This window comes from Lissotriton helveticus, chromosome 3_1 (genome assembly GCF_964261635.1).
Source record: "Lissotriton helveticus chromosome 3_1, aLisHel1.1, whole genome shotgun sequence".
Classification (NCBI taxonomy): domain Eukaryota; kingdom Metazoa; phylum Chordata; class Amphibia; order Caudata; family Salamandridae; genus Lissotriton; species Lissotriton helveticus.
The window spans coordinates 1,901,598,466-1,901,622,480 of record NC_136061.1 but is presented as its reverse complement, the minus strand read 5'-3'; the positions used below and the strand labels follow the sequence as shown (position 1 = coordinate 1,901,622,480).

Below are 24,015 nucleotides of genomic sequence, written 5' to 3'. Positions count from 1 at the left end.
GGACCGCAACACCACCGCCCTGCTGGAAAACCTCGCCAACCTCGGACTCAAGCAACTGGTCAACACCCCCACCCACTACGCCGGCCACACGCTTGATCCCGTCTTCTCTTCCAGCAAGTACATCACCTTCAGCCACGCCACCGGACTCCACTGGACCGACCACAGCTGCGTCCACTTCAGCTTCAAAAGATCCACGACCCACCACCACCCGCAACAGGTACCTCACAGGAATTGGAGCAAGATCACCGCAGACCAGCTCACCACCTCCCTCAGCCAAAGCCCACCTGCCAACACAACGGACCCCAACGAAGCAGCCCGCAACTTCACACAGTGGCTGACCGCCTGCGCCGACGACCTCGCGCCACTAAAGAACCCTCCCAGCAGACCCAGAAGCAAGAAGGCATCCTGGTTCACCGACGACCTCAAGGACTCCAAGAAGACCTGCCGCACCCTCGAGAAAGCCTGGCTCCTCGACCGGACCACCGACAACATGACCGCCCTCAAACACGCTACCCGCAAGCACCACCAGCTCATCCGCACCACCAAGAAGAAATCCCTGAAGGAACGACTGGACAACAACGCCCACGACAGCAAAGAGCTCTTCACTATCGTCAAGGAGTTCTCCAACCCCTGCACCGGCACCAACGACATCACTCCGTCACAAGACCTCTGCGACTCCCTCGCCTTGTTCTTCCACCGCAAGATCGCGACATCCACAACAGCTTCGGCGCCCCACCCACGCACCCAACCGTCGAACCAACACCCCCCACTGCCACCCTTCGCACCTGGACCACGGTGACCACCGAAGACACAGCCCGCACGATGAACACCATCCACTCCGGATCATCGACCGACCCCTGCCCACACCACGTCTTCAACAAGGCCGACTCCACCATCGCACCCCAACTCTGGAACATCATCAACGCCTCCTTCAACACCGCCACCCTCCCGGAGAGCTGGAAGCACGCCGAGATCAGCGCCCTCCTGAAGAAACCTACAGCGGACCCCACCGATCTCAAAAACTTCCGCCCCATCTCGCTCCTCCCTTTTCCTGCTAAAGTCTTCGAGAAGATCGTCAACAGACAGCTGACCGCCTTCCTCGAGACGAACGGATCCCTCGACCCCTCGCAGTCCGGCTTCAGAGCCAACCACAGCACCGAGACCGCCCTCATCGCAGCCACCGACGACATCCGGACCCTGCTCGACAAGGGGGAAACAGTGGCCCTCATCCTCCTGGACCTCTCCGCTGCGTTCGACACAGTCTGCCACCGCACCCTAGTCCAGCGCCTCAGCAACATCGGTATCCAAGAGAAGGCACTGGAGTGGATCATCTCGTTCCTCGCCGGAAGAACACAAAGAGTCCGCCTCCCCCCGTTTCGCTCCGAGGCCACCGAAGTCATCTGCCGCGTCCCGCAAGGATCTTCACTCAGCCCCACCCTCTTCAACATCTACAGGAAACCTCTCGCAGCCATCGCACGCCAGCACAACCTCAACATCATCTCTTACGCCGACGACACCCAGCTGATCCTCTCCCTCACCAGAGACCCCGACACCGCCAGAACCTGCCTACACGAAGGGATGAAAGACGTCGCCGAGTGGATGAAGGACAGCCGCCTGAAACTGAACTCGGACAAGACGGAAGTCCTCATCCTGGGACCTTTGCCCTCCGCCTGGGACGACTCCTGGTGGCCCCCAGCCCTGGGCACCGCACCCAAGCCAACCGACCACGCACGCAACCTGGGCTTCATCCTGGACCCCTCCCTCTCGATGACCAGACAAGTCAACTCCGTCTCCTCATCGTGCTTCAACACCCTGCGTATGCTTTGCAAGATCTTTCGCTGGATCCCGACCGAGACCAGGAAGACTGTCACCCAGGCACGCATCACCAGCCGACTGGACTACGGAAACGCCCTCTACGCCGGAACCACAGCCAAGCTACAGAAAAGACTCCAGCGCATCCAGAACGCCTCCGCCCGACTCATCCTGGATGTCCCGCGACGCAGCCACATCTCCAGCCACCTGAGGAACCTGCACTGGCTCCCCGTCGACAAGAGGATCACGTTCCGGCTCCTCACCCACGCACACAAGTCTCTCCACGACCTGGGCCCCAAGTACCTCAACGACCGACTGACCTTCTACACGCCCACCCGCCAGCTACGGTCCACCAGCCTTGCCCTCGCAGCCGTACCACGCATCCGAAGAGCCACCGCCGGAGGAAGATCCTTCTCTTACCTGGCTGCCAAGACTTGGAACTCCCTCCCCATCCACCTTCGGCTGACCCAAGACCATCTCGCTTTCAGGAAACAACTCAAGACCTGGCTGTTCGAGCAGTAGCATACCCCTCCCCCCAAGCGCCTTGAGACCCTCCCGGGTGAGTAGTGCGCTATACAAATGGCATGATTGATTGATTGATTGATCCTCCAGCATAAATAATGCATAAATAATGCATTTGTAATACTAATATAACTTTCAGTAAAATTGTGTCTGTGTTTGATTACATTACCAAAACATTTCTCTAACACGAATTGACTTAAGGAAAATTACTGTTATATCGTAATCAAAACTGTTATTGTTGTTTCATGTCTTTTACTTAGATTGTACTTGTTGTTGTTGCTTATTGCAATTAGCTTTTAAATATCATCGCTCTTTCTTTATCATAGGACCACACACCCACCAGAAGCAAAAGAAAAAGCACAAGGCAGGAGGGGAATACTTTTTCAGTCATTCAACAGTTAAGACTTTCCATAACAGTATCTCCTTACATGAGTGTTAACTCAAAGCATTTTCTAACATATCTGGAAGAAGGCAGAGAAGATTTCTGGCTAGGTCTTCATTCAGAATCAAATGGATATCTGGTATGTCTATATTTTTTTGTATTTTGAGTAGATTACTTTGTCGCTAAGGCAATTTGAAAATAAGTTGAATGAACCAAAACCCTTTTTTCTTTTCTCATTTCTCTTTTTTTTCCGCTTCCACAAACGTATTTCTACTGTTAAAAAAAATCTTAAGGGCCATTATTTATGAATTCTAATTTATAATTTTACATTGATAATAACACTAAACGATTCAACAGCATTGATAATTCACACAAGTCAAATAAACGTCTGACATGGGGAGTCATCCGAGTCAAATGGAGAATTGATATTTTAGTCACAGAACTATAAGATAAATGGATAATCATAAACAATATAAGAAATGGCACTAAAAAGTAAGATGCGTAGCTGTCTACAAGTCCCTCTGTTGTGAACATTGTACATCTCTGTTTAGAATGTAGAACTATCCAGCTCCAGTTTTCTCCCAAATTTTGGTCAAAGCATATAGTAGGCGATTATTTTGCAGATGGCGTCAAACTTTATGACAAGACTTGTGTTGTTCGGACATAAAATGTAACTAATTACAAATAGCTACCTTTCCATGGATCAAGCAGTAATACAACTGGTGTTAAATTGGAGAGATGCCAACTCACCTCGTTATGAATTGGCTAAATATATATTTTTTTAATTAAGGTGGTATGTTCACTTGGAGCAAATGGAAAATGGCAGGATTTACTTGTAAGGAGCAGGTGCGTGACAGCAAAGAGATGGTTCCCTTCAATGTACTACAAATACATTATTGTCTGATTAAGCTGAAATGGATAGGTTTAAGCTGCTAGAGCTGTGTTCACAGGTTGTGCGTTCCCCTATGAGAAAAATTGTTATATATGATTGTACGGACATCATTTCGAGTGACAGTATTCCACACAGAGAGGTAATGTCAGGTGGAATTCTACCTCTTGCAATTTGGAATATCGTACAATCTTTGGGTCGAGACCTAGTGCGCCTGCAAATTCCAACCCGGTAATCCCAGGCCTGCAAACTCCAGACCTTGAGACACCAGACCTAGTTTCTAATTCTGCAGATCTGCTCCCTGTGAAACTACTGTAGTGGGTAGAGCAGGTGCTGTAAGCAGGAGCACAGCCTTTCCCAAAGCCAACCACACAATGTGACAGGAGCCTACATTTCTCTCTCAGGCAGGGACCCAACCCCCTCTTTCACGCACTTCCCCATCCCACATTAGCAGTGCTTGGCGAAAGGACCCATTCAGCCATAACACAACCCAGGACACATACTGTGATTCAGGACAGACAGGATCCCCACCAACGTTCCACTTCCATTACAGATACAACCTAGCTCCACGCTCTCGGTATCACCCTGAGCCCTAGCTGAGCCCAGTGGTCGAAGTGGGCAGGATCGGAATGGAATGGCGTGCCCCTACTTCATTAATTTTATGCAATCCGTTCCCCTACTTTTCTGTTTCTAGTAATGCGTCCCAGGACGGCAGAAATAGCGAAAGCATATAGCTAAGGTTCGGCCCTTCGTGTCCGTTCGAGAACAGGCGGGTGGCAGAGAAGGAAAAGGACTATGGGCCAGATGCATCAAAGGGTTTTGCCCATTATGTGTCTATGGGAAAATGTGTTGATGCATAAGGCCCAAAGTCTCTCTTCCTTCTTGCCCAGGGAAGAAGAAGGACAGTGTCCGTTTCAGCTCTGCTGCTGGCAGCTGCCCCCAACTCTCTCACTTCTTCCCCTTATTGCCTCTTTTTCTGTCTTCTCATTTGCTGGAAAACGGTGACTTCAAAAACGGCTCTTACCCTCTCTTTCCTTTATTTGTTTCCCTGTAAAATGGATCGAAAAAAGAAAGAAGCAATTTTGCTGCAAACGCCTGTAATGTATTGAAGACGCTTCTCAAAGAATGTAGTAGTTCTTTATTTGTAGGCTGAAGATAAACTGCGGGTACCAAGGCCCAGGAGCAAGAAGACCGGTAGCGTTCAAACAGGCACAACAGAGTTCGTAAGGTGAGAGGAGATGCTCCTCTCGTATAAAGGGTAGGGCTGCATTTGAAATGTTTGTTGTAACAAAGTCAAGGAAAGGGAGCAGGCGCTCAGCTGACCATGGCTCCATAGGTGAATTAGATGCTTTTATTTTGACAGACAGGCTTAGCATCTCATAGGTCTCTGGTAGATCAAAGGGGTGAATGTGAATAGTCGTAGGGACGGTTTGTAGGTTTTGGTGGGCCGGATAACATTTATTTGATCTTATTTTGAAAATGGATTGCCACATCCAGGAGTTCCTACAGGAATTTGGGATTGTGGCAGTGTGAGGCAGACCACTGAGACAATGGGAGAGAACATAGGGTTGATGGAGACACAAGATGCTTTGTATTCAAACAGCGAATAGGTTTTTTCTGCAATGATAGTGTAGTTCAGGTTAGTGGCGTTGCTTAGGGCAATCTTTCGTCTTCTCTTACCCTATCAGATCTATTACATGGTTTTGTAGTCTGGGAAGAGGAGATCATCAAGGTAAGTAGAGAACCTGTCACTAAACGAGGTCTCTGTGAGTTAAACTTGAGGCAGTAGGAAGAACAAAAGATGTTGTCTGCATCAAGGGGTAGGGAGTGTTAATGAGGTGCATTTTTATAAAAGGGTTGGGATTATCAGTTGCATTATGGTCAGCTTCACTGCTAAGAGGTGGCAGGCCTTTCCCCTGAGTTTAGGTGCTTTGGGGGCTAGTGGATTGATGTGAAGCAATAGTACAGGGTGGGCGTCACCTGGGGGTGGCAGCTGTTTATGGGCTGAGGGAATTTTCACTGTGGTTAGTATTCACTTTTTTAGGTTCTGAAAAATGTCATTGAAGGCCAGCAGATAGTGATCATTTCCCTGAATCATCATGATTGTGGAAGTAGATAGTGACATTTCTGAGTTTAATGACGAGATCGTGTCTGCAGCCCTCTTGGATATTTAAAGTCTATCTCATGGTGAGATCTAATTGGAATGCATTATTCCTTGCTTAAAGGTTATCTTTGAAGATATTATTCTTTCTTGTTCAGGCTTGTAAAGGACTTTATCAGCATTTCAGGGTTTCCTTGCAAGAGGACATATTTCAGTCACGTTCTAGTGCTTTTAGAAACAGAAGTTGATGGGTAATTTAATAGCCCTCTGGACCAGTGCATACATGCTATGGTTGAGACCTACCATGTTTGTGTATGGGACTGTCATGATTGCTGGGTGGATTTGAGCCACATGTGAGTGTCTGCAGTAACCTGGGATAATAATGTAGAGCTTTTGAACAAAGTTAGTCTGCTTGTGCACTACTATTTCTTTATGGGGTAGTCATGGTGGCCTGGATGACTTTCACTGTTGTATGTCACAAGCGAGAGTTGGCATTAATCTTCTTTAATATTGCATTGTTTCTTAGAAGAGTTAGTCTTTTTGTGCATGTTGGACGCACAGAGGTTGTCAAGCAAAGCTGGCATTTTTGTGGATGTTGAAAGAGATTATGTAATCTTTTTTTTTTTTTTTTTTTACCTCTATGGCACCTTAGGGCATCATACATTTAGTAAAGCATAAAGCATTTCTCCTTGTTGCGCCCTGTTAAGACCACATTGTCCCTGCTTACATTTCACATGCTTTACTTAAACTTGCATTCCCTATGAGTGTTTGCTTTTTCCAAGATGTTATTACTTTTTTTTAAGGCAGCATATTACTCGTCTAGTGCATAATTTGAATTGAGTTGCATCCAGGTGTTGATAGCGCAGCACAATTGGGTTATAGCTGAAGGCAGTGTGAGTTTCTCTCAGTGGGGTGGTATGGTGTTTAGTGGGAGAGAGGATGTGGCACAATGGCTAGAGCAACAGAATTTGCAACTGGGGAACCAAGTTCAGCCTTCATGACCACTCCATCAAACCACTCTCCTGAAGGAGCACATTTTCATGCTTGACCTGAGGAGGCCCAGCTAGACTGTAGAAGCCATGGTGTCTTAGCACCAGCAGGTGGACCCTACTAGTGCCAAGTGTGGGTTAACCCTGAAGGCCTGTCCTTCACAATTAATGCTGAAGATCACCTCCAGTCTTGCGGGCAGGCTTACTAAGCAACACACTCCAGAGTGACAGTGACTCTGTCACTGAGGTCACAGGACCCTTGAGGCCAGCCTGCCTCCCCATTGATACCTCAATTGGCCTTGTTTCAGCAGTACTAATGCAACTTACCATGGATTGGCATTGCAGGATTTGCACACACACTAAACCAATTTCGCAAACTTCACAGCCTCTCCGTTCCATGCACAAGCCCTTTTAACATGTGCTGCCTGCTCTGGGCCAGTAGAATTATTCAGTAAGAGAGAACAAAATAATGCTACAGTGTTGACTAAATTATGCAGCACACAAAAAGGCTGCGGTATATTTTCTGATACTTTATTATTTTGATATTTTTATACATACTGAAAATCTCTGCAAATATGTTGCCTCATTAGTACCAGTGTAACAGTCAAATGCAGCAGTGAGAAAGGTTACCAGTCGACTTTCACAAAGGGCCCTTCACTTCGCAGCAACACAAGTCACATTTTTTATTAACTTTTGATCCATTTAAGCTACAAACAATCTATTAGTTGAAATCATCAGATTATGCTGCAGATGATGTAATATGTGGCAAATATGTCTGAGCCATAATTAGGTGGAAAACATTTGCAAACTGGGATATTTTGTCATTAATGTTTGAACTGCTCATGTGGAAAAAGGGAGGAGAAGTGCTGATGACAGAAACTGCACGGCTCAAAGACAAATGGCTTGTACTTCCACTTTTAAGTTTATTTGGGACATTCTGTGATTGGAAACGTATTCCTTTAATAAACATGTGTATCCTTTGGTTGAATTGAATAATTTAATAAGTTGTAACTGGTCAGTGAAATACCAAGACACACCTCTGACTCCACCCACTGACCCAGTCCTTGGGTTATTCCCGCCCTCTGATTCTCCACCCATAGTTCCCCTACTTTTTTCCCCCACTTCGACCACTTGCTGAGCCACACCCCCCTTTCACCTCCCAGTACACACCATGATAGAGCATAAATTGTTCTGTCCTGTCCGGTACCAAAAACCCCACCTCCTTCTGCCTACCAATTAAAAAATTGGACAACCCTGCGCATTGTTATAGCCCAGGGCTGTGTGCACTCTTCATTTCCATCCCCCAAATTTGTGGCAAGAAGAAATCCCAGGGGAGCAGACAACGACTGATAATATTTTCCACCTCATGTGGGCAGTCTAAACATATCAGCAAACGTGTTCCTGAAATCATGGAATATGCATTCAAAATGGACTTGGCATTCCAGAGTCCATGCTGTTATTCTCTATTCCTGGGACAAAACTCGAAAAGCCAGAATTCGGTGTGGGAAATCGGAGATACTACAACTCACCTGAGTATCCTCAAAGTATATTCTGGCTAACTCGTAATGAGGGCCTATGACATCTCATTGGATATTATAGAAAAAACATCACAATTGTAAAACTTTCCAATATATTTACTTTAAGGATGCATTAGGAGAAATAGGTGAACAAATATCTGTGTGAGACAGTTATGAATTAGGTCTGATGACAATCGGAACAGATCTGATAAAATAATTCTCTACAATGACATTCCTTGTGTAAATGTCCTTCACTGCACTACGAACCAACGCATCTGGACTCTGCACTTCATCTACAGGATGGATACATAGCCACCAATGCGGGATCGACATCAGTGCATTGCTCGACTGTGCCCCGAATTACTCTATTGTGACCAGGATTAGGTACTTTGTTCACTGGGGCCTGCATGGGTCCTGTAGCCGGCCGGCACTCCATCGCTCTGGGCCCAAACTATTGTATTTGACCCAGTCAAGTGAGATGCCATCAGAACCCTTCTTGACCGCAGAGAGACTGTGGCCCTAATCCTTCTCGACCTCTCTGCTGCATTCGACACCATATCCCACCACACCCTCATCAAAAGACTCTACAACATCGGCATACAGCAAAACGACCTTAAGTGGATCACCTCCTTCCAGACAGGATGCACACAGAGCATCTGGCTGCTTCCTTTCACATCTGAACCAAAGTACATGATATGCCGCATACTCCAAGGGTCATCCCTCAGCACTACCTTGTTCAACACACACATGACCCCCCTCGCAGACGTTGTCAGATCCTATGGCCTCAGCTTAATTTCCTATGCAGGCATCACTCAAATCAACCTCTTGCTCACCAGAGACCCCTCCACCACCAGAACTGACTTCTGCAAAACTATGACGAACATCACAAACTGGATGAGAGACAACTACCTTAAACTCAGCTCCAAGAAGACAGAAGTACTAATCTTCAGGAAGAACACCTCCATATGGGAGCGGCAGAATTCGTACCAGAACTCACACCAATAGAACATTCCTGCAACTTCAACATCATCCTCGACAGTAAACTGACCATGAAACGACAAGTCAATTTAGTCGCCTCCTGCTTCCACACCGTTTGCCTACTCTGTAGCATATTTAGATAGATCCTAGTCAACGCCAGAAAGACCATCAGCAAGGCCCTCATCACCAGCTGCCTCGACTATGGCAATGCTCTCTGCGCTGGCACTTCAACCCAGCTCCTCAGAAGACTCCAGAGCATACAGAATGCTGCAGCCAACTCGTTATGTTCATTGACCGGCATACATCAACCACCAACTGAACTTCATCTAGCCGCATGGCACCTGCGCTCCTCCTCACTGGCCTGTGTGTACACCAGGCCCGGTTCTAGCGGGTGGGCCGGGTGGGCCAGGCCCACCCAAACATGAGCCTGGCCCACCCAAAGAGGAGCCTTGACCCTCGCAGTGAGAGCTTGAAGGCAGGCGCGCAACGCACAGATCTTGTGTGTGCGCCCGGGCCGAGACAGCTTCCCGGGCGCACAAACACAGACAGTTTTAGAGATGATCGCCGCCGCACCCAAGTACTTTACAGGTCTTTAAAGACCATTTAAATGTTAACGAGACTTTGTTTATTTTTCACCCCTTCATCTCTGCATGGCGAAAGATGACCAATCCTTTCTGTGACACTGGTAACCTATGGTAACCTTTGCCTACTTTTCTGCTGCGTTGATATTTCTTTTACTGTGCAGAGCAGGAGAAAAGAAGTTTGTTTATTCCTAGTCACCTTTCCTGACCCCTGCAGTGGCCTATCATATCAGGCTGTGACACAAATGTGAGTAATTTAGTAGGTAAGAGAATCTGTTACTACATTTCTTTCTTTTTAAAATCTTCACAGACCCAGCAGGACACATACTTCATGTGTGCTTAATTTAAACAGTTTTTATCATTATCATGGCCGATGCAGGACAACAATAAGACAATACAAAATGCCCAGATAACGCTGGTGATTGATGATCCTGCTGGAGAGCAATCATTTGTCTGGTAGTAGTTTTTAAATGCAGATGAACTGTATTTGATGTGGATAGCTCAGTGGGTTACTGGCTTTGTCACAGAGATCCTTGTGTTACTTGTAGTTCAGAAGTTACAATCTTAACATAGGACACTGACCAATGAACTGTCACCAAAGAGCTGCATACAAACATTAATGGTATAGTTAGAACTTTGCTTTTTTTGTTTTGTGATACAGTTGGAACTTCCACAGTCTTTCTTCATCATTCTAATGTTGCTAAAATGAGTATGTTTGGGCAGATATAAATTTTTATCAGTGAAGCTGACCCCCCATGGAATACTCTGTAAATCCTAAGGTTGTGTTCCCCAGGCCAAACCCTCTTAAAATATGCTGCCCACCAGTATGGATGACATTTGATTCATACACCTTGTAATCCTCATTGGTTTATGTGACATTCCCTGTAGAATGATTTACATACATGATTCATTGTCTCTGTATGTGTGGTGTAAAGTACTGACACACACTACACTGATATGAGTAGCGCTATGCAACAAATGAAATGCATATGAGAGAGGGGCTACGTAAAGGTGAGGGGCGCTGGTGGAGGGGGCCAGTGAGGGAATCCAAGGAGGAGGTAGTGGGAGGGGCTATGGAGCGATGAGGGGCACTGGTGGAGGGTGGCAGTGAGGGAATCCGAGGAAGAGGTCATGACGTGGAGGGAGGAGCTAGGGAGAGATGAGGGGCACTTGTGGAGGGTGGTAGTGGGGGAGTCTGAGGAGGAGGTCCTGAGGGGGGCTGCAGAGAGATGAGGGGCACTGGTGGAGGGTGGCAGTGAGGGAATCCGAGGAAGAGGTCATGGGGTGGAGAGAGGAGCTAGGGAGAGATGAGGGGCACTGATGGAGGGTGGTAGTGAGGGAAATCCAAGGAAGAGGTCATGACGTGGAGGGAGGAGCTAGATAGAGATGAGGGGCACTGATGGAGGGTGGAAGTGAGGGAAATCCAAGGAAGAGGTCATGACGTGGAGGGAGGAGCTAGGGAGAGATGAGGGGCACTGATGGAGGGTGGTAGTGAGGGAAATCCAAGGAAGAGGTTATGACGTGGAGGGAGGAGCTAGGGAGAGAAGAGGGGCACTGATGGAGGGTGACTGTGAGGGAATCCGAGGAAGAGGTCATGGGCTGGTGGGGGAGCTAGGGAGAGATGAGGGGCAATGATGGAGGGTGGTAGTGAGGGAGTCTGAGGAGGAGGTCATGAGGGGGAGGGACTACAGAGAGATGAGGGACACTGGTGGAGGGTGGCAGTGAGGGAATCCGAGGAGGAGGTCGTAAGGGGGAGGGGCTATGGGGAGATGAGGGGCACTTGTGGCATATGGCAGTGAGGGAATCCAAGGAAGAGATCAATAGGCGGGCCATGGAGGGATGAGGGGCACTGTTGGAAGGTGGTAGTAAAGGTATTTGCTGAGAAAGAGGTCCGTGGTGGGGCACCAAAAAAGACTTTCTCATCAGCGCTAAAGCCGGCCCTGTCATGGCCTTTCTGTTTTTTTTTATTTAATTAGCAGTCGGGCCATAAGGGCTACTGTGGAACATACTTTAAAGTGCCTTAAATTATATTTACTGCTATATTCAATGTTTTAAGTTTGAAGGTGATTTTACTAATGTTTTTACTGGGAAAAATGAAAGTGCAGCCAGATGGTGCCTGATATGGGGCTGGGCCCAAGGTCATCTGTGAGATAAGGTGCACTGGAGAGGTGTAGTGGATAATCAAGCCTGTAAGGGAGTGTGTTGCAGAGTCCATGGTTAGGTGGAGGTAGTAAAGAAGAGGAATTCTCCCTGAAGGCTCGCACAGAGGGAGTCCGAGGAGTGTCACTTGCCTGATACTCACACATCAGAAACCTCCTCTTCCCATCAAAGTAATATTACATGGAAAAAACACTTTTTGAGAGTGATAATATTTAGAAAGAGATTTGGAAAAGAGTGAGTTTTACTGGGCCTTATAAGACTAAGAAGAGATAAAGGAGGGCCCTGAAGCAGGCCTGCCTAGACATATATGCAACAAATCAAGCCCGCAGTGGCCCACCCAAATGCACCCGTGGCCCACCCAAATAAAAATTCCTGGAGCCGGGCCTGGTGTACACACCCCCATCTGCCGCAGTAGAGGGTGATCCTTCTCCTACATTGCCTCCAAGACCTGGAACGACTTGCCCCTCCATCATCGAACATCACCCTCCCTGGCGAACTTCAGAAAGTAACTCAAGACCTGGCTTTTCGATGGCACTGCTGCACCCATAGTGCCCAGATACCCCTAGGGTTGACAGTGGAGCGCTATACAAATGCTGAGTGATTCACTCACTGTTCGGAAAATGGCCCTCTCTGAAGGGCCATCTAAAATATTTTGCCTTCCTTCCTTCTATTTTTGCTGAGTTCTTTTCGTTGGCTTTAGGACTCTGAGCACTTTACCACTGCTGACCAGTGCTAAAGTACATGTGCTTCTCCCTTAAATATTGTTACATTGGGGTATACCCAATTGGCATATTTAATTTACTCGTAAGACCCTTGTAAAGTGGTATACCACATACCCACCACCTGTAAATTAAATGCTACTTGTAGGCCTGGAGCACTGATTTTGCCACATACAGAAGTAGCCCTTTAAACATGACTCAGGCCTGCCACTTCAGAGCTTGTGTGTGCAGTTTTGCTGCCACTTCAACTTGGGATTTAAAACTCAACAGAAACAACTGGGCCATGGACCCCACCAATTGAGACGCTTCTGGACCTACAACTGGATTCTGTCAGAATCACCACTGTGCTGCTTCAAGGACTGACAGTCTGCTGAGCTGCTGACCTGGAAGGCCTGCTTTTCTCTTGTGCTGTCCTGCTACCTGCTGCTCTCTGATTCTGCTGATGAGAGCTGGACTCAGCTTTTTCACCAAAGGGATCTCCAAGGGCTTGCTGACTTGCCTTCTGTTGCTTGATCTTGGCAGACAGGGTTACTCCGTCACAAACTTGACTGATATCTAGTCTGTAATATGGGGGACTGGATATCCATCACATTTGTGATGGAGTATCCCATTCATCAATATAATCAGGCCTAAAGTCTGTACCTCTGCTGCTGTGGCTGGTTCCCTGGAAGTGGACCCAGATACGTGCAACACAGAAATCAATGCATCTCCAGTGTACGTGTAGCTGAACTACCGCTTCGACTCAGTTGCAGGAGTAGAATCTGCACATGGCTCTTGGAACAAATGCATCGATTTGAGAACCCGACGCCATGGAACCGGATTTTGCTGCGGCGACAGAGTGGAGAAATCAAAGCATCCTTTGACTGCATGGAGAAACCCGATGCATTCCACTACGAACCAACGCATCTGGGCTCGGCACTTCATCTACAGAATGGATACATAGCCACCAATGTGGGATCGACATCAATGCATTGCTCGATTGTGCCCGGCATTACTCTATTATGACCAGGATTAGGTACTTTGTTCACTGTGGCCTGCATGGGTCCTGTAGCCGGCCGTCACTCCATCGCTCTGGACCCAAACTATTGTCTTTGCCCCAGTCGAGTGAGACCAGATAACCCCCATTTGGTGCTTTTTGCTTCTTAGTGCTACAACTCAGAACTCTTTTTATTCTCTAAAAATTCATAACTTGACTTCTATACATTGGATTTTTTTTGTTTTGGTCTTAATTTATTTATAAAATTACTATCTATGTTTCTAAACCAGTGTAAAGCCTGTTGTGGTCTTTTTATTCTGTTAGTGTGTGTGTGTTGCACAAATACCAAATACTTTGCACCTTGCCTCTTTAGACAAGCCTGACTGCTCAGCGCGAAACTAACCGAGGGTGAGCTCAGGTTATCTTTTAGTGTGCATCTAGCTTACCCTGACTAGAGTTGTGGTTCCTGCTTGGACAGAGTGCATAACTTTGGCAACCAGAAACCCCATTTGTAACACTCATACAAAAAAATGACAGCTCAGATTTAAGGTAAATGACTTACATTACATAAATGAAAAACAAAAGAGGGACAAGACTAGATGTGTACTGCTGCAAATGGGTCAGTTGGCGACCATAGAAATGTGTTCTGTAGATGAAGGGGTAGTGAAACTGTGGGTACTCAAGCACCAATAATTAATTGAACCACAATATTTCGATCACCCCAAAATGTAACTCAGGTGGCTTGGCTCCAGATCCTTTAATCTAGCGATAAGAGTCACCACCCTCCACGACATCAGGCCCAACAAAATTAGCAGACTAAATCAAATAGTGGCTGGGGCCACTCAATACCTGGGTTCTAGATCCATAAAAGTTGAAAGGTTTAATTTCAAAATCTCAAAATAAGCAATACAGAGAAGTGCAGTAAATCCATGAAGTACATCGCCAGAAATCAGAAACCATTCTAAGTCTTAATAAACTCTAAAAACGAAATGTGCGATTCACATGGCACACTATCAGCATACAAAGGGAAAAAGTCTCTAAAATAATCGGACAGAGGTCTTGGATGAAAATGAAAACCCTAAAACCTGAGGTTTTTATACAAATTTTACTCGTAAACAATTAGCAAAATTGCACATTTAGCATGGCATGATTAGTGATAACACATGTTGGAAAAATCGGTAATAAGATAATCCTTAAAAGTCTTATAACACTAACGCTTTTCTAAGGTAGAACAAGATCTTCCATTAGTCTCCACAGTAACAGCAGTCCAGAGATATAAACACAAATAAGAAACATCTCAAAGAAAGACTCGTACACTAGTGTGCTAGCAAGCCTGCATCAGAACTGCAAACGTGTCTTTCAAAATGGTACTTTGGGAACATAATTGAAGGTTTCAGTCACAATACATGCTTTCTGAGAAAAATAACCAATTGTGTCACAGTGCAATGTGTTCTGCGGAAACTGGGAGTAGAGAATACTTGCAGAAGGATATTGATTGGGTGGGGGAATGAACAGGAGCGAGATGAACAAAACACTAGAAACTACATCCATATTAATAAAATGGTGTCACTACAAAAATGTAGCTTAGTTAAACTATGTTGGTAATACCACTTCCAAACATTATAATTAAATAGTGCAACATCATTAATTCACTCGTTATGACTATACTCATGATAAAAATTGCACACACATTATTTTTTACCCTAAATTACACATAAAAACACTTAAAACCCAGTAATAAACTTTATTAATCGGCCTCCTTTTGCTTTATTCTTATATCTACTAATTCACTCTAACAATTTTAGCAAAAGGAAAAGAACATTATGAATATTACAGGGGTTAAAATTTACTGAAGAACACTGCCACCTATATTACCTAACCACTCACCAACATTACCAAAACTCCTCCATAACTCTCTGAACCATCCGATTAATAATAAAAGAGTCAATAGCTTGACTATTATCTGGAAATATATGGACTGTACCTCTCAGCATTGATCGCGTTAAAGACACTGTGCTCTTTTGCCAAAATAATATCTAATGCAAAAAGAACAATTGATGGACACAATGCAGAACAATGTCATACATTCACCCCAGCAGGCGCGGTCGGCAGTAGGAGTTCCTGCAGGGCGGTGACGTGGGGAGGGGGAGGGGCAGGGTGGGGGGTAGAAATGTATGGATTATGGAGTTTAACAGGTAAGTAAATGCAGTGCGCGTAACGAAATTCGCTTTATTTATTTATAAGTTTACTTACCTGTTAAACTCCGTAATCCATACATTACTACCCCCACGCTGTCCCTCCCCCTCCCCACGTCACCGCCCTGCAGGAACTCCTACTGCCGACCGCGGCTGCACCCCAGTACAGAGATCTGGGCCTAAATCCATTGTTTTTTTGCTCACCATGCCATTCCAGTTCAGACCCAGCCATATGCAAATCAGTCTTGATCCTGCGCCCAATGGGAACAATCCAGCCCGAACTGCCAGGCCAGGTCTCCCTGGACTGGAAACAAGCATCCTAGGACTGGTTTCGGGCTTTCAGCCCTCATCAGCCAGGATAGCTTGACTCCAAAGTTAAAGTTAAAGTTAAAAGTTTTGTAAAGCACTCGTAGACCACACGGTTTCTTGGCGCTGAGGGCCGAAGTACGAGGGGAGCGGGGGTAACGCCTATTCGGCAAAGGCTTGCGAGAAGAGCTGGGTCTTCAGAGCCCTACGGAAGTCCGTGTAGGAAGCAGTAGTCCTAATGCTGAGAGGAAGAGTATTCCAGAAGGAGAGAGCCAAGAAAGAGAAGCTCCTGCCACCGTGTTTCTTCCTTCTGTAACGAGGAATGCACAAAAGGTGCTTAGAGGAAGACCGGAGATCACAAGTGGGAACGTAAGCCAAGTTTGAAAAAGAATCGTTCAAAAAGCGGTAACCAATGTAATGTTTTTAGCAGTGGAGTAACGTGATAGTGTTTGCGGAATTTGTAGACTAACCTGGCAGCCTGGTTATGAATTAATTAAAGACAACGAAGTTCATATGCAGGGATACCGACATACAGAGCATTTCCATAATCCAGGCGAGATATGGCCATGGCTAGCAAGATGAGTTTCAGTGCCAAGGTAGAAAAGAAACGGGAGATTTTACGTATAATCCGTAAATTAAGGAAGCAAGATGAAACTACCGCACTGATTTGAGAGTGCATGGAGAGATCACTGCTAACTCTAATACCAAGACTTTTGACAGAAGCAGAGGGAGAGGGAGGGGCACCAAGGGAAGAGGGCCAAAAGGCAGAAGATCAGGGGCTGGAGGCACCACCAGTAAGCACTAACTCGATCTTATCAGGGTTGATCTTAAGGTGGTTGGAGTTCATCCAGTTGCCGATGAAAGTCATAACTGATTGAAAATTAAATTGAAAACAGAAGAAGAGAGAGAAGAGATATTAAAGATAAGTTGGAGGTCATCGGCGTAATTAAACACCGTGACATCCAATTTCTGAAGAGCAGAGATGAGGGGAAAGATATAAATATTGAAAAGGAGAGGAGAGAGGGAATAGCCTTGGGGTACACCACAGGTAATAAGGCGAGGAGTAGCAGAGAAACCAGCCAGCTGGACGGCCTGCTGGCGGTTCTCCAGGAACGAGGTGATCCAAGCCAAGGAGGATCCCTGAATGCCTGCGCCTTTGACACGGTCGATCAAGATGGTGTGATCGACCGTGTCAAAGGCAGCTGACAGGTCCAGGAGAACCAGGGCCTGAGAAGAGCCGGCATCTGCTCCGCAACTAAGCTCGTCCAATACAGAGAAAATGACAGACTCTGTGCAATGCGCAGGACGAAAGCCTGCCTGATGGGGGTCTAAAAAGTGCCTATTCTCAATGAATGCTGAGACAGGTTGTAACATGACTCTCCAGGATCTTCCCCAAAAAAGGAAGCAAAGAGATAGGACGAAAGTTACAAAGAGAAGACGGACGGCCCCTGCCTTCTTCAAGATGGGAATAATTTTAGCAGATTTGAAGAGGTCAGGAACCGTACCCTGTGAAAGGGAGTTATTGAGAAGTAGTAGCGGAGGGTCCGGACAGACAGAGAAAATCTCCTTTAGAAGATGGGCAGGGCAACTGTCAGAGGGGGACCCAGATTTGACTTTAGGGAGTAAGGAGGTGAACATATCCCTAGATATCTGTGGGAACTGTTCCAGATGATGGGGATTAGAAGGCGGCTCTGGACAGGAGAAATTAGGTGAGGGAAGGGGGATGTTGGCTTTGATTGTGGTAATCTTGTCAATTAAATACTCGAGAGAGTTACAGAGGGCTTGCGAGGGGGAAGGCTTGAGGGTGACTCTTTCAGAAGTGGACAGATCATGAACAATAGAAACAATCTCTTTAGGCTTATTGGCTGAAAGAAGGATTTTTGAAGAGAAGTATTCCGATTTACCCTGGAGGATGGATTTCTTATAATCATGTAACAAAGTTAGGTAAAATGATTTCAGAGTAGGACAGCAACCTCCAGTGTCGCTCAGCCTGCCTGAGGGCCAGCTTTTTAGATTTTAGCTCGGAAGTGAACCATCTAACGGAATCATAAAGGCGGCGGGTCCTGAGGCGTTTTAAAGGGGCCATGGTCTCCAGTGGCATGGAGAGCACGTACTGGGGTGAATGTATGACATTGTTCTGCATTTTGTCACCCCCGAGTGGGACGGGTATGCCCAGACGTGGGTCCCATGCTCTCCATGCCACTGGAATCAAGCTTTCCTGGCTGAGGAGGGCGGAAAGCTTGAACCCGGTCCTAGGATGCTTGTTTCCAGTCCAGGGAGGACCTTGGGTTAAAGGTAAGAGGGGTGTTTAAACAGAAGGAGTAATACAACACCTCCACCTGGCCTTAGATTCTTTTACCAACCTTTTCCTTTTCAAACCTGTACTTGGAGTGGAAATTGTGGAAATCACCACTATCCTCAGCAACCGGTAGAAAAGTCGTCTTAATCCTTGGATTTTCTCCTATATCCTACCCTAACTTTACTCTTTTCTCCATACTACACACATTTTCAATCAAATCAAATTTTATTGTGAAAAAAGAGTGCCCACATTCTTTCTCTTTTAGTTGAGCCAGATTGACCATCAAGTCTAGCTACGTGACCGACTGAGGCCTTCCACCCCTCACACGTCGGTTGTGTTTCTGAAATCCATTTTAAACAGATTTCTCTCCGTGCAATAACCATCAAGATAAAAATTAACTGGCTCTAAGCCTCCCCAGACGTACCCCATCCCCATGCAGTGTTCCAAAAATAACTAAAGTAAGGCTTACCGGAATGTTTATTCCCATAATTTCAGTTAGTACTTCCCCCACTGCTTGCCAGAATGACTGGATAGCCGGACACCACCAGAAGAGAGGAACATCATTTGCATTCTCCTTAGCACATTTTGGACACTGCCTCTTCTTGCCGTTCCCCAACTTCTCTAGCTTCTTTGGGGGCCAATATGCCCTGTATAGTGTAAACACGTGATTTCTCCTAAGTGGAGCTGACTTTACTGAAGACCAAAGCATAGATGCAGATACTTGCCACAGATATGTTACATCACAGCCTGGCATGTCCAGTTTCCATATCACCTCTGGTGAAACCCGGGAGACATCTTCTCCCTGCACCAAAGCCCAGTACCATCTGGCAACTTCCTTCTTCCTTCTTGTATGTCTGGGTACTTTGTAACTCATCTTCAGTTTCCAATTTCTGCCCAGAGTTTGACAGAGTTCGGATATTCTGGACTCCATAATGGTGCTTAATTTTTCTCATGATAGTAAAGCACATTCTTCAGCTAGCTGGCTCCACTTTTCAATGCCTGCCACCATCAAAGGCAATGCTAAGTTGTCTTGAAGGAACGGAGGTGTCGCCGGGGAGTTCCATATTGGGGCTTGAGCACTGTAGTCTGAGATTCCCAGTACTCTTTTAACTTGTGTCCATATTTTACATGCTGCAATAAGCATTTTAAACTTGACTTTTGTTTCTAAATGCTTGGGGTGACCCAATTTATATTAAAAAAGTTTTGTTCTTCTGCTAAACTTTTTGTTAAGGTCTTTAAGTATGCTGGGGTGTCATTAGGATCCATTAATAGTTTCCATATATTTTTTTATGCTAAGGACCAATAGTAAAGTTGGAAGTCCGGCAATGCGATGACAGCATCAACTTTTTTCTTTCTGAGCTTTTTCACACGATTCTTACACTCCTACAACTCCACAAAAAGCTACTTAATTAGCCCTGCATCTTTCGGAACCATTCTGGCTTAAAATGCAGGGGGAGGAAATTAAAGAAAAAAGTGAATTTTGGTAAAAATCACCATTTTTACAAGGTTAGTTCTTACCAAAATGGAGATAGGGAGAGCAGCCCAGCGGTACAAAAGCATTTTAGTTTCTTTCATAAGCTTGTTGAAATTAATATATACCATCTTATCCAAATTTTAACCTCCTGAATTCCCAAATATCTGATTTCTGTTTTCCTAAGGGGTACTTAATAAATCGTTCCAGGACATTAGTTCAGTTTTGTCTTCATTCACAAGGTAGCCTGAAATTTCCCAAAGTCGGATGCTAACTCCATCATTACTGGCAGTGAAGTGTGAGGGTCTCTGGCATAGATTATTAAGTTGTCAGATTATAAGGCTTCTTTCTTTATCCATTCAAGGTAGTTAAAATGGAGAATACTCTGTTCTGCTCTTAATCTTCTGGCCAGGGGTTCTATGTATATATTAAAGAGTAGCGGAGATAACGGGCATCCCTGTCTCGTACCTCTACTTATTTCAAAGGACGGCATTGGTGAGCCATTGACCAATATCATGCTGTTGGGGCTTGATAGATACTTTTAAATACCCTGAGGAAGTTTCCTATTAATTCAGTTCCCTCCATTACCTGATATAATTATGATCAACTGACTCTATCAAACGCCTTAGCTGCATCAATCATTATTATGGTTAAATGAGTTCCTGAGAGCAAGGCCACGTTAATTGCACATACCAGTTCATGGGTAAGTTCTGCAAGTTGTCTTCCCCTCATGAAACCTTTCTGGTTTTCATGTATTATGTCTCCTAGGACCTCATCTAACCTTTTAGCAAGCATTTTATAGTCCGAATTTAGCAAGGATATTGGTCTCTATGCCTCACATTTAATTGGGTCCCTACTGGGTTTAGGTGTTAATGTTATTATTGCCTCATTCCATGACGGTGGCAGCGGGAGATGTTCCATATAACTCCTGTTTACTAACTTTAATAAGTGAGGAGTGAGCTCCACCCTTAATATCTTATATATCTAATTTGATAAACAATCAGAGCAAGGGGCCTTCCCGTTCTGGAAATATTTTATGATCTTATCTATCTCTTCCTTCATAATTTCCTGGTTTAAGAAAGTATTTTGATCTACACTTAAGCTGGGAGATAGTCTTGTTGTAACCATTCCTTAATCTCACTTAGTGTTGCTGCTGTGTCCTCTGTATATACTTTGTGAAAAAATCCTGGGAAAGCCTCCCCTATAGTTCGATCCTCTATACATTGCCCTTTGGTCTCATTATTTACTACCTCTTTAATTTAATTTCTGTTATCCTGCCTCTCCTTCCTAGCTAGCCACTTCCCACACTCCTCTGCGTATTCATAATAAGCCAACTTGCTGACCTTCCACCTCCTCTGCACTATCCCTTCCAAATATTCTCCTAAAGAATCCCTAGCCTCTCTCAGCTTTTTTGAAGTGCCAAGACATTGACAGGTTGCGTAGAATCAGCTAATTCCTCCTGATTTTCCCTGATGCTTATATCGAGATTTAAGTGTTTATCCCTAGCTAACTCTCTTTTATATGCTGCCAACATTATTAACCTGCCGCACAATGTGTCTACTATCATTAGCATATATATACAGTCCCCTCTCCTACAGGGCTTTGATCTTCTTATACACAAGAGGACTCCAAAAACAGTTTTTGATTTTGTCCCTACTTTGCTCCCAAACCTGTGTTCAAGTAAATTAAAAATGGAGTCCCTTCCCTTACCACCTTCCCAACCCACCCTGGGCAACCTTCCCCTTCTCCAAGTTGGGTAATGCATTATACCCTCTGAGCTCGGAAGGTCTTGCTGTATCTACAGCAAGTCTATCTGCCACTGTTAACAAACGCCTAATTTTCACATCGTTCATCGCCACTCCCATTGAAGGAATAATAGCACCTAATATAACTAGAACTATTTGTCTAAAACTTTGTCTTACTCTTTTCAAGCTGTGTTCATCATTCAGTTCATCCATATGATAATCTCTAGGAAATCATAAAGCTAGATAACATGCACCAACCCAAACATAATAAATTCCACTCAAAATAGGTTCTTAACAAAGCATCATTTCCACTAACTTCATAGGTTCTGTCACACACAGTCTCCCTTACACATTCTATCCTACTTCCCTTTGAGAAGCTATGCCTAACCATACACAAATCACCCCTCCTCTCTTGCTCCATTCTCAATCTAGGATGCACACCTGACATTCTTAATTCAACTTCTTCCTGTATTTCCTCCAATGCAATTTTGTGTTCTTCCCAGTTTCTCTTCATGTTTACTCCTCTTTCATTATGTTCTCAAATGAAATTGTGCTCCTCTCCAATCAAAAGACACATATAACTTTTACCCGGGTTAGTATTCTATCTGTTTTGTGCAATCACTCTCAAAAACTTACCATATTTAATTTCGCTATATTCTCTTCCGTAATATTCAGATTCTCTATAGACACATTAAAGTAAGTCAAATAAGAAGAGAGAAATTCATCCTGGTCATCGATTGTAATGTAAAAACTACACGATAAAGAGTATGAAATTGTTAACTGCACATAAGTAGATCCTTTCCAGCAGATGTAGAAAGGTATACACAAACATAACACCCACTGACCTTCACTATATCTACTTACTCTCTAAACATTTTAGTATACACATTATCTTTAAGACCACTAAATAAATACTCTCTATGTACTGGTGTATGTATATATATATTTCAATTTATTTTATTTAGTAGTATTCTCAACAACAGTCCTACTACAACACTATTAATAGCACTCTTAGTGACTTTATCTCTACTATTTTACAGCATCTACTGTATTCCATCTTCTATTGAGACAAAACTTCCGATTGTGTAAAAAAATTCAATAAGCGACAAAAAATGTCTTTAAACTATAATATTTCTTATTTTATTAAAACAATAATCAAAACAAAAATCGAAAATATGTTTTCCATTTCTTCTTCTTTCTTCACTTTCACACTTGTACTGGTAATGATTCACCAATGAATAGTCATCTAAAATTTAATCTCCTTCTTATTCAGAAAATATTGCTAAATACAGTCATTCAGGCGAGGCACATTTTCTATTTGGAACTCTTTTCTCTGCTGACCTTTCAGCAACTGGTGATTCACTCCTACTAGTTTTAGAATCTAATTGTCTCTCAGATTTTACTTCTGGACCACAATGCTTTCTTTTACAAGTTCTCTTACTTGGAAGATCTCCTTTAGCTTTTTCATTCTCAGCAACAGACTTTGGGACATATTTACAAGCCCCTATCACCACCACAACGTCACTTTTAAAGACGTTGTGGTGGCGATACGGGCTTCGCCTTATTTACAAGGCAGTGTGAAGCCACTTAACGTGGAAACAGCAAAACGCATCTAACTGTTTATGTGCACAAAGGGTCACCTTCCTGCACATAAACAATAAAAGGCATAAAAAAATGAAATTTTGCAACTTCTATGTGTGCTGCATTTAGCAGCACACAATGAAGTTTCAAATCACCATTCCAGATTGTTCATGTGCAGAAAGGGACACCTTTCTGCGCTGCATTTCTAAAGTGACGTAGCATGTTGTTAGTCTTCTTGGTTTAACGACACGCCTCACCACTTTCCTTGTAATATATGCCTCTCTGTCTCTTTATTCCCCAAGGAACTTTGACTTGAGCTCAAACTCAATCTTGAACTTGCTCTTTGATCAATTTTATCTCTGTCTCTATCTCCTCTGTTAACAGTGACATTCTTCTTTTCCTTGGCGTCTTTGTAACTCTGATTTTCAACTTCAACTTTTCACTGCTGGATTCAGGGATTACTTCTTCTTGCTGCCACTCATGCTTTTGACTTTTGCACTGCAACAGCTCTTCACTAAGATTACTGTCTTGAAATTGGACTTTAGGAATTTCAGCTCTTTCATCAGAGCTTTCACTAACCTCAAACTTCACTCTTTCTGTTTGCTTTAGCATGTTGTCTTCACCAGCTTCAAAGTTTTACTCCTCTCCCCTCCGGATTCACGCTGCAAACTTGGGCTTGGCTTTGAGTTTGACTTTGTACAGTCTGTGTGCCTAGATCCCTTAACTCAACTGCTGCTTTTGCTATTCTGACTCTGGGCGTAATCCATGACAAGTAATGTCCTTATATTCTTC

The 24,015-nt window shown here is 44.7% G+C and overlaps 1 protein-coding gene across 1 annotated transcript in view; it reads left to right on the top strand.

The window, feature by feature from the left end:
- The window catches only part of LOC144823941 (SITS-binding protein-like), a 1,005,701-nt gene that overhangs the window by 664,141 nt on the left and 317,545 nt on the right, over window positions 1-24,015 (top strand). The window contains exon 5 of the mRNA XM_078682887.1: window positions 2,661-2,855. Within this exon, the coding sequence (XP_078539013.1) occupies window positions 2,661-2,855 (195 nt within the window). The remainder of the gene's footprint in view (window positions 1-2,660; window positions 2,856-24,015) is intronic.